Source organism: Blennius ocellaris, assembly GCF_963422515.1.
Source record: "Blennius ocellaris genome assembly, chromosome: 3".
NCBI classification, from domain to species: domain Eukaryota; kingdom Metazoa; phylum Chordata; class Actinopteri; order Blenniiformes; family Blenniidae; genus Blennius; species Blennius ocellaris.
This window is the reverse complement of record NC_137652.1, coordinates 1,299,921-1,314,028: the sequence shown is the minus strand read 5'-3', so window position 1 is coordinate 1,314,028 and position 14,108 is coordinate 1,299,921. Positions and strand designations below refer to the sequence as shown.

The 14,108-nt window shown below is 42.8% G+C and overlaps 1 protein-coding gene across 3 annotated transcripts in view; it reads left to right on the top strand.

Moving 5' to 3' along the window:
- Positions 1-14,108, top strand: part of helz (helicase with zinc finger) — a 48,638-nt gene that overhangs the window by 15,317 nt on the left and 19,213 nt on the right. For 2 of the 3 annotated variants that reach the window (XM_080494240.1, XM_080494241.1), the window contains exons 10-18: positions 24-165; positions 701-856; positions 980-1,250; positions 2,683-2,809; positions 2,954-3,166; positions 4,219-4,349; positions 6,806-6,985; positions 9,930-10,031; positions 10,922-11,100. In XM_080494240.1, the coding sequence (XP_080350366.1) occupies positions 24-165; positions 701-856; positions 980-1,250; positions 2,683-2,809; positions 2,954-3,166; positions 4,219-4,349; positions 6,806-6,985; positions 9,930-10,031; positions 10,922-11,100 (1,501 nt within the window). The remainder of the gene's footprint in view (positions 1-23; positions 166-700; positions 857-979; positions 1,251-2,682; positions 2,810-2,953; positions 3,167-4,218; positions 4,350-6,805; positions 6,986-9,929; positions 10,032-10,921; positions 11,101-14,108) is intronic. The other variant, XM_080494242.1, reaches the window with a different exon arrangement.

Below are 14,108 nucleotides of genomic sequence, written 5' to 3'. Positions count from 1 at the left end.
CAAATGTGTTTCTGTTCCGCTAGCCGGCCAGAAAGCTGTACCGCATCGCTCTGCTGTATGATGCCCACCGACCACACTTCTTCATCACAGGCGTGTCGGCCGGGGACCGGCTCCAAGCCGTTCCCCAGAGCTGCCAGGAATGGACTCCGGGAGAGGAAACAGCAGGTGGGGTTTTTTCATATGTCACAAAAGGGAATGAGAGATGTTCAGTAGTGCTTTTGTAAACATTGGTCTTCCAGCTGTCGTCACTCACAGATCTTTTGTTCTTGTACGTTGTCACCCAATGTGAGGAAATGTGAATTGATTTCAACAGTTGAACTAGTTTTCTTGTTTCTTCTGGACTGACAAAGAAATGAGGAAGTTTCTTTCTACTTTTCTCACAAACCGCCTCAAAACCAGCTCACATGCATTAACTCCAGTGAGCGTCGAGACAAGTGGACCTCGCATCATATGTCTGTCCAGTGTGGTTTTTTTGAGCAGATGCATTATGTTGCGTTTTAAGGTATTGAAGTAATGAAGTGGGTCCAACAATGCGGCTATCTTTCATCACATAAATTAATATTTGTTGTAAAAAGTCTTCTGTTATTCGGCAGTCATGAATTTAGCAGCGCTTCTTAATAAGAAGTATCTCTTACTTTCAAAACAGCAATGTGTTTGATGAGCAGATGGATTTCTTCACTTGATGTTCCTGTTTGGACAGTTGCAGCGGACAATGGCCTGGACCATTGTGTGTACAAGGTTGCTGTGGGCTTCAGCACAGAGATCTTCGGCACCTTCCGACAGACCATTGTCTTTGACTTCGGCTCAGAGCCTGTGCTGATGCAGCGGATCATGGTGGACGCTGCCTCTATTGAAGGTGTGGATGAGGATTTTGTAAAATGTACAAATTGAAATTGGTATAGAAAGTAATGGCAGCAAAATGGCATTCTGAGTCATTTTCTGTACTCATGGTTTTTTGTGTGTTTTTTTTTTTTTTTAGACCTAGAACATCTGTTGGCAGCCAGGCAGCAGCTGTTGATGACAGCAAAGCGCTGGGACTCCTCCTGCAAGACCATCGTAGAGTTCACGCCCAACGATTCGATGGCTGACCTGGAGCGCAGCCTCCTTTCCCGCTATCAGATACCTCTGTCAGCTGATCAGCTCTTCACCCAGTCAGTCCTTGACAAGACTCTGACCAAAGACAACTATCAGGCCCGGCTGCACGACCTGCTCTACATTGAAGAGATTGCACAGTATAAGGAAGTCAGCAAGTGAGTACTTGCATATTTAGCCTTTCTTTGCACGAGGGCATCAAAAAGCTGACCAGTCTGTCTTTTAATACCAAATTTAAAAAAAAAGACATGAACGATATGGACATTTCAGGGCTGTTCAGATAATCTCACATAAAAGAAATGAGTAAATATGTATTCATAAAAGAAATTCCAATAAATGTAGATATATTCATTATCAAAAGATACTATAAATAATATAATATTGCTAATTCTGTCACAGGCACATGAACATTGCTTGTGAATAAATGAGAAATGTTTTGTTATACCGCCACAAGATGTCAGACTTCTCCTACATTATACATTTGCTGTATGTAAGAGAGTACATCTCATTCACTGAGTGTGAATGATTAATACTGTAGATTTGAGTCTTTTTGAATAATTCCATCTGGTGATCAGTTGGTTTTAGGGGCGCATGCTGTGTCTTACTGCTCAGTTCCCCATAAAGCATGTTGTGTCTTTAAATTGATCTTGTCTAACCGTTTGCAGGTTAATTCTGACTTTTTAATTGATTAATGGAGCCTCCTCTGTTCCTCTAATCTCCACCATTTCCAGTATCCGTATGAATAATCTCTGCCTCCTGAATCCTCCACCTTCTGCAGGGTGCAAAAGTGTTTCTGGCCTATGTTAGACCTCTAAAAGCTCATCTCATCAATTTAAATGCAAACTGTTACTTGATTGTTATTATTATTATTGTTATATATTCTTATTTTCTTTGATTATCAGAGTGTGATTCTCTCTTTGGCAATCTCATGTCAGCAGCATAACGGGCAGGAGATTATCTAAACCTGGAGTGAGTCATGTTGAACCACGAATGCTTTCCTCTCCTCTTCTTTTATTTTCTACAAAGGCCAGTTTTGAGAATCTCTGGAAAGCTGCTGTAAAACTATAAAGCCACAACAACAAACATTGACGTTGCTTTGCTGTTATACCATCTAGTGTGAGCAAGTCACTCCATCAGAATTCATCGCCAATATTGCTTCTGATTTCATCACGTCAGATCCAGCAGCCACTTCAGAGGCTAATCAACCTTAAACAGTTGAAAACTGAATTGATGTTCTGCTAAATATGTGTGGTTGTTAATAGTGCTTTTACAAAATGGCACATCAATACGTCATAAAAGGGCGAATTGCCGGAAAGTAGAATGGATCCAAAATAACTGCATTAAAGATTTGATTCACTTGTAATGTCACAAGAAATATTGTTTTAATAATGCTCGTAAGTATAATGTAATTCCGGAAGTGTTTATATGCAAAACTCACCATCACACAGGGAGCTGAATAGAGGACAAACCCTCATTTGTTTATTTATTTTTTTTAGCAAAAACGCCTGTTTTACATTCAGATCAATAGTGTTTTGCTCAGTCGTGATTCTGTTCAGATCAAAAGTGGGCAATGACGTCTCCGTCTTCCAGGTTTAACATCAAGGTGAACCTGCAGCTGGTCACAAGCTTTATGCTGACCGGCATCTCCGTTGGAGCCAAGTATGCGCAGAATGGACAGCTCTTTGCACGCTTCAGACTCACGGAAACACTTTCGGAGGTAACCAGCATCAGATTCACATACTTGACCTCATTTGATTGTCCCTTTTTAATTTCGTTGTAGCCGCTACTCATTGGGTCCATGTCCGGTCCAATGCGGTGGGCTTGTTGTCTTGTAAACTGCATTGTGGTTGTTTCGTGTCAGGACACGCTGGCGGGTCGACTGGTGATGACCAAGGTGAACTCGGTGCTGGTGCTGCCGTTGGGTCGTGAGGGCATCAGCTGCCAGCCGCCGCCCGGGGTCAAGGAACGTGTTTATGAGGCCGTGATTGAGGAGAAGACCAAGGACTACATCTTTCTGCGAATCTGCAAGGACTGCTGCGATGAGCTGGGCCTGCTGCCTGACAGAGAAATACAGGTGCGGGCCGAGTCGTGCATGTTCCAGCAGCCGGACGGGGATCTTCAGCCAGCCATGCTCGTTCACTTAAGATGATGAGGAATTAGAGAATCTTGCATGAAAAGAAACAAAAAGGTTAATGTGTTAAGTCGTGTTTTGCTTGTTTTTCAGCAGCAAAGGTTTTCAAGGAAATCCAGAGCACTTTCGTATGAGCAGTGACGACACTGCCTTAGGCACAAGAAACCTTTTCTTTTTTCTCCTTGTCACTTCAAAAACACCAAAACATTACCTTTGGCAGCCTGAGCTTGATATTCTCTCGCCTGCAGTCAGAGCAGCGGCACGGGAAACGAGGCACCGTGTTAACAGTTATCAAAACAACCCTCATTCTATCACTGTGGGAACACGTTACTTTTTCTTCTACATGTGCTTCTCTAGCCCACTTATGTGCTACAATTTCATCCCCCCATCTCTGTGGGCTTTTATTTCACCCGGCCTTGATGTTTCACAATTTCTCCACTCTTGCATATCTCCGATTTTTCTCTCAGAATTTTATTTCCTTACACTTCACTCCCCTGTTTTTTTCTTTTCTTCTAATGTTTTACTTTCAATCCCTTTTTTCCTCGTGTTAATCTGTACAAAGCCATTGTTGGACACTTCGGCCCTTGAGCAGTGATTTAATAGAACGGGTGTGATTTCCTATACCTGGAGTAGTAAAAGTGATTGAATTGAAATGTGAGTGAACTTAGTGACTTGGCAATGACTCTTTGAAAGTGTGTGTGAGCCCGTGGTCTCCCTGTCGCTTTCAAGGTGAATAAGCTTTATCTGTCAAGACGCCCCTAATATCTGTCAAGACGCCCCTAAAACCAAGCACCTCATGATTTAAGGAAAAGTGCTCAGGTACTTTGGTTCAAATTGTGAATTTGATTTGGTGCCACAGTTTCATAGAAGTTGTGCCACTGAGTTGTTTGTTTGATGGACTGGATGCTGCTGTTTTGGACAGAGTGTCCCGGGCCTGACTGAATGGAGGTGAAGAAGGGGTTAACAACCTTTGGTCTGTGCCACTTGTGTTCCAGGTGGAACTTCAGTTCCAGCTGAACCGACTGCCACTCTGTGAGATGCACTACGCCCTGGATCGCATCAAGGACAACAACATCCTTTTCCCTGACGTGGGCCTCGTCCCCACCATCCCCTGGAGCCCCAACAGGTGTGCTCTTCAGCCACACACACACTCACCTGCACACACGTTTGACAGTTTGAAGCTTCGGCAAGTCCAGGTGAAGACCTGGCATTGATTACAACCACAATGACGTATGTCAATGCTTGGAATATGAAACTTCAACGGCCAGTTGATTGACGCTCTGGGCACGTTGAATCCAATGACATTTCACTTTATACACAGTGCAGAGTACTTTTAGAGATTCAAGCTCATTGTAGACGGACGACATGTCAGCCGAGGTTTAATATCTGTACAGGTACAATCAGCCTTTAATCCCACATGGGGAACTTTGGTCACTACAACAGCCCCACATAAATAGAAATAATTAAAATAGTATTGTGGCACACAATGTTATTTCACAATAGGTAATTATACACATTACGGTTGTAAAAGTAAAGAAAAGGGGTTTAAATCAGCACATACCCACATTTATGCAAATCAGGTTAGACTAATCCTAAGCATCTTTATTATGCAGGAGCTTTTAAATTCTTTTTAGTAATATTATCTTGACAAATACCGTCACGGGAGGGGGCATCACATCAATTAGACAGTTGACTGAATCTCCGTTGCCTTGTTGACTCACTGGGCATTCAGTAACGCTCGCAGCTTTTCCACAGCTTTAGCGCCGTCTGAAGTCGGGCAGGTGAGAGAACAGAGGCACTAATCTTTATTGACAAGAGCCAAAGTCAAATATAATCCTGCATGTTCCCTTTTGGCTCCTGCTTCTTCTGGACCCCAGAGTAGGATCCACACAGGCTTGTTTGAAATGGAATTTAAGAAAAGTGAACATTTAAAGGGCTGTTCTTGAAAGAACAACGCAACACAACACCGTTACTCTAAACTCGCCACAAGCCAGCGACATGCTTTGTTCAGTGATGGGGAGTTCGTACGATTGGCTTGAAAGTCGTTCAGTAAGCACGACTTTGTGAAAGAGGCGCCCTGAAGCCTGCAGAAGTTATGCAGCCAAGGAAACAACAGGCTTTTCTTAACTTTAAGTTCAAGTCAAACTTCAAGTGTTAAGTTTTGGTTGAGGTTCATTTTCAGACTGAACTCAACCCAAACCTGTGGGGAACGTATCACTGAGTGGATCCATGAAGATCAACTTACAAAGTGTAATGGAGGGTTTTGTTTTTTGGCAGAGATCTTATGTAACCATAGCCCCCCAGGCCCCCACCCTCCTGAATTTATTTATTTATTTATTTTTCAAATAAATTAGATTGACATTAATTTCTTCAACTTTATGTTGTCTTAAACTCTTTTCATGAATCGGTTAAATGTCTACTTTATTTCTACTTTGTAGATTTACCGAAAGGATTTTTTTTTAACAGGCTGTGAATCTGACAACACACCTCTAACCTTTCTGGTAAAAAAAAGATAAACAAAGACACGATGACCATAATGTCGTTGTTTAATTGTTGTTGGTGCCACAATATGTGTTGGTGGTTGGTGGAGGACCCACTGGGCCTCTCATGCTTCTCTGTCAATATGCAATATTGAGAAAGTACGATAGGCGTGATGCATTTTAGGGCTTTTATAATTCTCTCTGAGCTCAGACACTCGTATGAACACATGCATGTATATATATATATATATATACGTTTGCTTTTCATTGCTGAGGAAACATTGTGACGCTCTCCAGCCACATCTCAGTTGGAGTTTAATCAATCGGTGGATTTAGGGCGTCGGACGATGCAGCGTCCATAATGAAGACATTGATGCCTACAGACACGCTGTACGCACATTTACACACTTCTGTGTGTGTGTGTGTGTGTATATATACAATCACATATGTACTACCCATCAGCATTGTTTTAACTCGCATATTATATTATGGTTTTTTTTTGTCTGTTCAAAGCGGAGTGTGTGTGCACTATGACAAGCATTCACAACAATTCTGCTCCTTCAGTTTTAACATATAAAGGTGAAACATATATTTCTGACTTGAGTTCAACTTGAAAACATCTAATGTGTTTAAGCCCTCTGAATGTCACACTTACAATGGAGTCGTGTGTAATACAAACGTCTCTGATATTACAAATACACGTATCTCCCACGTGTCGGACTAATGAACAGAACGTTTGCCCTCAGGACTGACCAATGCAGCTTTTTGCCACTCGTCTCTGTACATCTTCAATTTATTCCTCTTGCTTATTGGATCCACTTGTATCATTCCTATTCGACTGGAATTCAAACTTCACGCAACGCATACTGTCTAAAGCCTGTCTTTGTCTTTACTTCCTTTCTTTCTGTAGAAGAATTCAGCTTCTCACTTTGTTGCTAATCTCCAACGTTACTACTGTATTTATTTGAACTTAACTTAGATGAACTTAATCAAGACACCCACATTGAAAGTGGTTCTATTGTTAGGAAATTGTTGAAGATATTTTGAAGACATTTTGACATGTTGTCAGTTTAAGCGTCTCTCACCGTTGCTTCACCTTCAGGCAATGGGACGAGCAGCTGGACCCCCGTCTGAATGCCAAGCAGAAAGAGGCCATCCTGGCCATCACCACGCCCATTTCAATCTCCCTGCCTCCAATCCTCATCATCGGACCCTATGGTACCGGCAAGACCTTCACCCTGGCCCAGGCTGTCAAGCACATCCTCCGCCAGGACACCAGCAGGTTTCCATACGTTTTCTTCTTCACGTCTAGCGGATGAGTTCGTTTTTGAGATGTCTAGAAAACGTGTTGTTCTCAAAATGTTCCTGATTTTTCTCAACATAGAACCACAATATGAGAATAACATCAACAAATTAAACATGCCCTGATCGCTGGGAGTGTTTGAAGAGGTGATTCCAGATGGTGTAAAGCGTATCGTGACATGTTAGCGGGTGTGAGGCTAAGTGCTCACATGCTCTGTACCTGTGAACTTCATCGAACAAACCCATGAAAACTCTCAGATTGCTGCTGTATGACAACAGCAGTTTTACTCAAGAGCTTAAAAATCCACACTTGCAGATTTGTATATGTGCACAAAGCGTGAGTGTACAGTGTAGTGCTTTTTAGTACAAGACCCTACACAAAGTGTAGGATTTGTATAGTTTTATAGAGCTTTGGATTCAGTTTTATTTGAGTTTTTCCAACGGAGAGACTCTGTACGACACCTTACACTATAATGTGGTGTGTGATTCTCCAAGGCTCTGACCTTGCTTCTCTCAGACATCGTGCATGTATTATCAAGACCACGCACCATCATATGATGTTAACCAATAGCCTTGACGTCACACATCTTCTGACGTGTTTTTAGTAACTGGTCACTGACCGTGTCGGCAGATATGTTCCGGCGTGTGTGTGCATCAGTTGTACCGTATTTTCCGCCCTATAAGGCACCTAAATACCTCAAATTTTCTCAAAAGCTGCCAGTGCGCCTTATAGCCCGGTGCGCCTTATATATGGATGATTGTTCTACTCAAGACTGCTATTTGACAGCCGAACAACCGGAAGCTTTTATTTTGACAACTCTAACTTCGCAACCGGATCTTCAGAGCGGACGACACTCCACACAACACCTTCATCACTCATGGTTGCACACCAACATTCTAACAAACCAAAATAAACTAGATGAAATAATGACTCCCTAAACTGGGGAACAAAAACACATAAACACAATCAACACAACACCAAGCCCAACAACGACCCACAATAACCTCCAACAACACAAAACATGAATTTGTCGCTGCAAGGCATGATGTCCCATCATGCCTTGCAGCGACAAATTCAACCTGAGCTCCTCAGTGCAGCCGATAGAAACTCCCATAATTCATTGCAGCTGTTTGTGGTGTTTTAAATGCAATTATTGGGGGTTCTATTTGGTTTGTGGTGTCGGTAATAATTGTGTTGTGTTGTGTTTTTGTTGCTTAGTTCATGTAGTTTAGTTTATTATTATTATTATTATTACCGGTAGTTGTAAGTTGTCAACCAGTAGTGAAGAAGGTTTTGTGTGTAGTGTCCTCCTGGCATAGGCTGCAGGTAGTCTATTATAATAAAGTGTGTGCACCTCTCTGGGTGTTAGAATCAGTGGAAAATGTAACCTAATGGCTTTGAGCTATAAATGTTGCCGACCACTGGTCTATTCCATGCGCCTTATAGGGCGGTGCGCCTTATATATGAATGAAGTTGTAAATTATGTCAATCAATGTAGGTGCGCCTTATAACCCGGTGCGCCTTATAGGGCAGAAAATACGGTAAATGCATACGACGTTAAAGAGGGTCAGCCAAAGAACAGAGGTGCTGCGCTGTGGCTGCAGCTGCAGCTGCAGGCCGGGTTTGGTTTGACATTCCGAGTTCAGAAAGCACCGTCGTGTAACGCGTCGGCCCGTAAGTGCAGCGCGTCTTGGAGCGTTGGCCTCATTGTGTGTGTGCGCCGCCACTCGGAGGCAGGCGGTGTTGGTGACCGCTCCGATGAATCGGTGTCATTTGTGGTTGATGCACGTGGTTAGTTTGATTACAACACGTTTCCTCTGCCGGGATTGAAGCCCATGCACGCCATAATCTGATCAATCAAGTTATGTCGCTTCAGTGTGCCAAACAATGTGGTGTAAAAATCTAACATGGTGAAATTGCCTTTCATTGGCATTGTTTCCTCATTAGTGCGCTCCCTCGCTGTGTAGATACCTACGGGCCACTGCCATTTCTCCAGTTAGAAGGAAAACATCGTAGTTCAGGCGCCAGAATTGTTCCCCGGTCTTGATGAAATATGGATGCAATATCGTGGCCAGAGTCCCCTAACAGAAGCTAACATTTAGTTATTTCATAAGGCCGAGCAGGGAATGCATGTCGTGTTTCTGGGAAAAAAAATGTCCTGTGAACGATGTACAGCCATGTTATATTAATTCCTCAGTTCACTCTGAAAACATCTAGTATTGTATGGCTCAAATAAATTATAGATATTTTAAAAGCCGGGACACGGGGAGACGTCCCTCTGGGCTCCCGGTGCTCCAGCTCATCGTGTGTTGAAGCCTTGAAGAATGTACGCAAACCTCCAGCAGGTGAAACTGATATATACAGTATGCAACTTTATTTACAGCTGGACGCTTTCTGTGCAGATCAGCTGTGGTTGTTCACCACTAAAGGACACATTTGTTCCAGTTACAGTGTATATACTGCAGGTCAATGTGATATTGAATGAAACCTGCTCTCTTTACTGTCCATACCGTTTATTTTTCTATTTACATTGACTACCATTAGAATGAAAGTTGAAGCTTTGAAAGGCCAGAATGGTAACATAACATGATGTGACAACGCTGGGCCGATGCTGTGTGGCTCTCATTTGTAAATACGTTTCAATCAGTCAAGTTCATTTCCAGATGTTTTTAGACACGATGCTTTACACCCACCATGGATAAATGCACTGTATTATCCTGCTTTCTCTTTAGATCCAGTAGTTGTTGATCACGAATCAATGATGAATATTACATGACATATGAGCGGTCAAAGCCAGGAAACCAGTTTATAAAGTAGGTTTAGGTATTACCCGTCAGAACCCTGCAGGATGTTTCAATCGTACGACTGTCTTTGAGTGTTGCAGAGGTTCACTCTTGCCACTGTGCACCTTTGTTCCGTACAGGGTTCTCATCTGCACCCACTCCAACAGTGCGGCGGACCTTTACATTAAGGACTACCTTCATCCTTACGTTGAAGCAGGCAATCCACATGCCAGACCTCTCAGGTACGGACACATTTACATGGGACATGTAGGTCCATGTGATGCACTGCACACACGTTAGAATAAAGCTTTATTATGAATGTATATTCCTGGGTGGGAATCTCCTTGCTGAGGTATTATTTAAAATTTTTGTATTTAACAGATAATTGATTTTTGTGTATTTAAGTCTGAACTGTTGTTGTTAAAATGATGAAGTCACACCAATATATCCTGAGAGATCATTGTGTTGGTCATTGGGCTGTTTTTCCCATAACAGCTCCAGGCAGACATTTACCCACTTCTGTTATATGACCTCCAAAAGTGTCTCTCTCAGAACTACACCTCCAGGCACCAAATAAACACTCCAGCAACTTGTTTACAGTGTTTGTGGCGTTTAATCCCAGTTCAATAGTCCCAGGCGGCACCAAAGGTTGGATCTGCATTTCTCCCACCTGAGGCCACTAAACCTCCATGGAACCAGTTTCTTTGATTAAGATATAAGATCCAGACTTTCTCTTGTGTGCTTACAAAGACGTACAGTCAAAAAAACAACCTTAAATTAATATTTCCAATGAAAGATCTTCGAGCCTAATCTCTTTGCTTGCAGGCTTTCTTTGTCGATTACTGTTCTGCTGATCTGAAATATTCACTGTTTATAGGTGTGCAGTTTTCTTTCTCAAAGTACAAACCATCAGAATATCACATCGAAATATTTTTGATGTTTTTATTTTTTTTTTAATCTCCTTTCTCCTGAAATGAGACTAAAATCTCCTCGGCGGATCAAAACTACTGCAAATCCTTCAGATCATTTGTAGCCCCGCTTGGAAGTTGAACCAACCCTGCAGTTTCTGGATCTTCACGATGGGCTTCGGTTCGCCGTGGCTGTAACCCAGCGTTCTGTTGTCTGCCTGCAGGGTATACTTCAGGAACCGCTGGGTGAAGACGGTCCACCCGGTGGTCCAGCAGTACTGTCTCATCGCCAGCTCACAGGTCACTTTCCAGATGCCCACAAGGGAGGACATCCTCAGGCACCGCGTGGTGGTGGTCACCCTCAGCACCTCCCAGTACCTCTGCCAGCTCGACCTGGACCCTGGTGAGTCGCCGCCACAGATATCTCGGCCTTTCATATCGGATCAGAATGGCCAGTGGACAGTCGCCGTGTTTACTGCCTTTCATTTACATGTCATGGATTCACAGATGAAAAAAAAAAAATAGACATTTGAATTTAATTTTAATATTTGTTCTCAGACGACCTGAAGCGGAAAAACTAAATGCACATTTCACAGAAACACTGAGTGGGTCTTTATTGTTGCATCCCTGAGAAGTTTCAGAAGAACCTACCCACCGGCTTTATAAATACCCGATATTGACAAAAACAAGATGAAGCCTATTATAACAAAGTATTATTCCAAAATATGAAATAAAAGTTTTTATGAGAGTGTTATACAAGTGTGTGGATGCACGTTTTCCAAAGTTTGCACTGAAGCTAAAAGCGTTTAATCTCACATTGTTGTGTGGTTTCCAGCTGGCGGCCCCGTTCAGAACTAGATGGAAGTCATCTCAGTTGTGTAAAAGACGAGGAAAACAAGCCAATTTGTCAGTGCAGGCTAATAACCGACACTAATGTGTCAGCGGAGGGGCTTGGCCTGTCGCTCGGGAACGCCATCTGCCTGTATCTAATGTACTTTACATAATTAGGCCTCCTCCCATGTTCCATCTAACCTTCGCTCCTGGTGCTTCATGCTGATGAAAATCGCCAGGAAACAAGGCGATTGGGAACCAGTAAGGCTGCTAAGTAGGGATAAAGAATTTCCAGCCCAAAGCACACGGGTCCCTCTTGAAGCTCTGTGAGGCTTTTATCTGTCTTCTGTTCTAGTTGCTCAGGTTTTGTTCTTTTCAGAGCCCAAATTCAGGATTTAGGTCATGGACAGTGAACATGCATGCAATCATGATGTTGTTCATGTCTTGACAAGATTTTGTTGAAATCAATACATCATTTAAAAGCACAATATTTTTTTGGGAAGTGTAAAACTAAGCCAAATCTCACACACACACACACACACACACACGCAATTTATGAATCCAGTCGAAAGAACATCTTGGACTTATGTGAAACGTTGCATACTCACTACGTTTGACTATTATGTAATATAATGGGCAGAAGAACTGCAGAAAGGATTAGGCTGAGTGACCATGAAAATACTGTAAATGAGTCGGGTACTAATTGTAGATAAATGAAGAATTTGTGCCATATATTTCAGGTGGTTTATATAGGATCTTCTAGAAATGATGACTCTGACTAGTACTGCTGTTGAAGCAGAGGCCTGGAATACCGATCTGGATTGAAGTATATTGAATTAATTCCTCCGTAAATCTGCACATATAGTGAACGGCGATGCGTGAACGGTCTCTTTCACACTTGACAAGTGATTTGGAAAACCTTCAAGTGTGAAAAGGGTTGAATGAGTCTCCAAAGGGGGATGTGAGAGACTTGGTGTGTGTGTGTGTGTGTGACAGAAGCTGCATTTATTATTGAACAATCTTTTTCTTGCCCACATGTCACACCTGCAGTTCAGGCCACTTCTCCGTCTCTCTTACACCTCTGCTTATTATCCACCCCTCCCCCACGGCGCTGTTTATTAGTCCATTGATGGATGACAGCCACTGAAATGTAATTTAGGCTGGTGGTTTGGAGGCAGATGAGACATGAAGCACCTTGTTCCTCCGTGGCTGCAGGTCTGGATTTCAGCTCCGTCTCCTCCTCCCTCCTGCCTCGCAGCCAAACGGACCTCCCTGCCTGGGCGCTAGCAAGGGTTATTACACCTTTATGTGTTCATGGCTTTGAAATAATATGTCATGGTTATTGTGAATTTATTTAGAAACAACTGAGTTGCCATGCCCTTCAGACAAAGTAGGATTTTTGCCATTTGCACACATGCTTCTACTTTCACTAAAAAAATGATGATATAACCTTTATTACCGGTTATATTATAGCTTTATGTGTTTTGTAATAAAAACAGGTGTCCGAAATACTTAAAAAACATTGTTCTATTAAAGGGTTGAACATATGATTGATCAGTAAAAGCCATTCTGTAAGAGAACTTTTTAATGTTTGATTTTAAAGCGGAAACTGACTAGAACATTAAGGCTTGTCTGAACGTCCGGGGCCAGTAAAAGCTTTCATCTGCCCACCTTGCCTGAACAGGCTCGTGGTGTTTTGGCAAAATTTTGACTTTTTTTCTGCAAACATCACTTGGTGTCACCAACGGATTACCGATTATCGCTGGGCGACGTTTCAACAAGAGCTCAGTCTCATGGCAGTGACTCAATGTAGTTAGGCATGCAGGTAAGTGCTTGACTCTAGACAACCTGCTGAACCTCAAAGTGATTATGCACATGAGAAATCAGGAGTTTGAAGCGACTTTGAAGGTGGCATGGTTTTCAGGCTGCGGGTTACAGGAAAAGAAAAACTATCCAGTGAGCAGCAGTTGTTTGGGTGAAAAGGCCTTGGTGACACCACAGGTCAGTGAAGAATGGCAGAAACACAGTCGCTCCAGTAAATAGCTGTTCCAGCCAGTAGATTGACCAAATCTGGTCGACGGGAAATAACATGGCCGAATGTGACAAGTGTCATTATTGGAGACAAACTCCAGACGTGAGGGTGTAGTGTGTGTCGCACATATTGTCGTTTGGTGCGTTACTGAGTGGACAATTAACACCAGACTTGTTGTACCAGATGAGTTCACTTGTAGTTATTCCACCGATGTCGGGTTGCCATGCTATCAGGACCTGAGGTGCTCCAGCCGGTGCTCCAGTGAGGAACGAGCAGCTCAGTTTCAGAGCTTCAAAATTAAGAGAAAACCCCCCCCCCCCCCACAGTATGTTTTGTCGGCATTTGTTCAAGCACGGCGCAAATGTTGCCTCAAATCAAACTTCTTCACATCTTCTCCAGCCTGTTGGTTTGTTTACTTTTTGACAGTTGAGTTTATTTCCAGCCGTCACATTTCATGTGTGCTCGTTCGTTCCCCTGGAAATGGTGGAGCTTTAGAGGCTCTGTGCTGGTTGTTATTCAGCGTCTCCCTCTTCCCTGGTGTCTGCTCC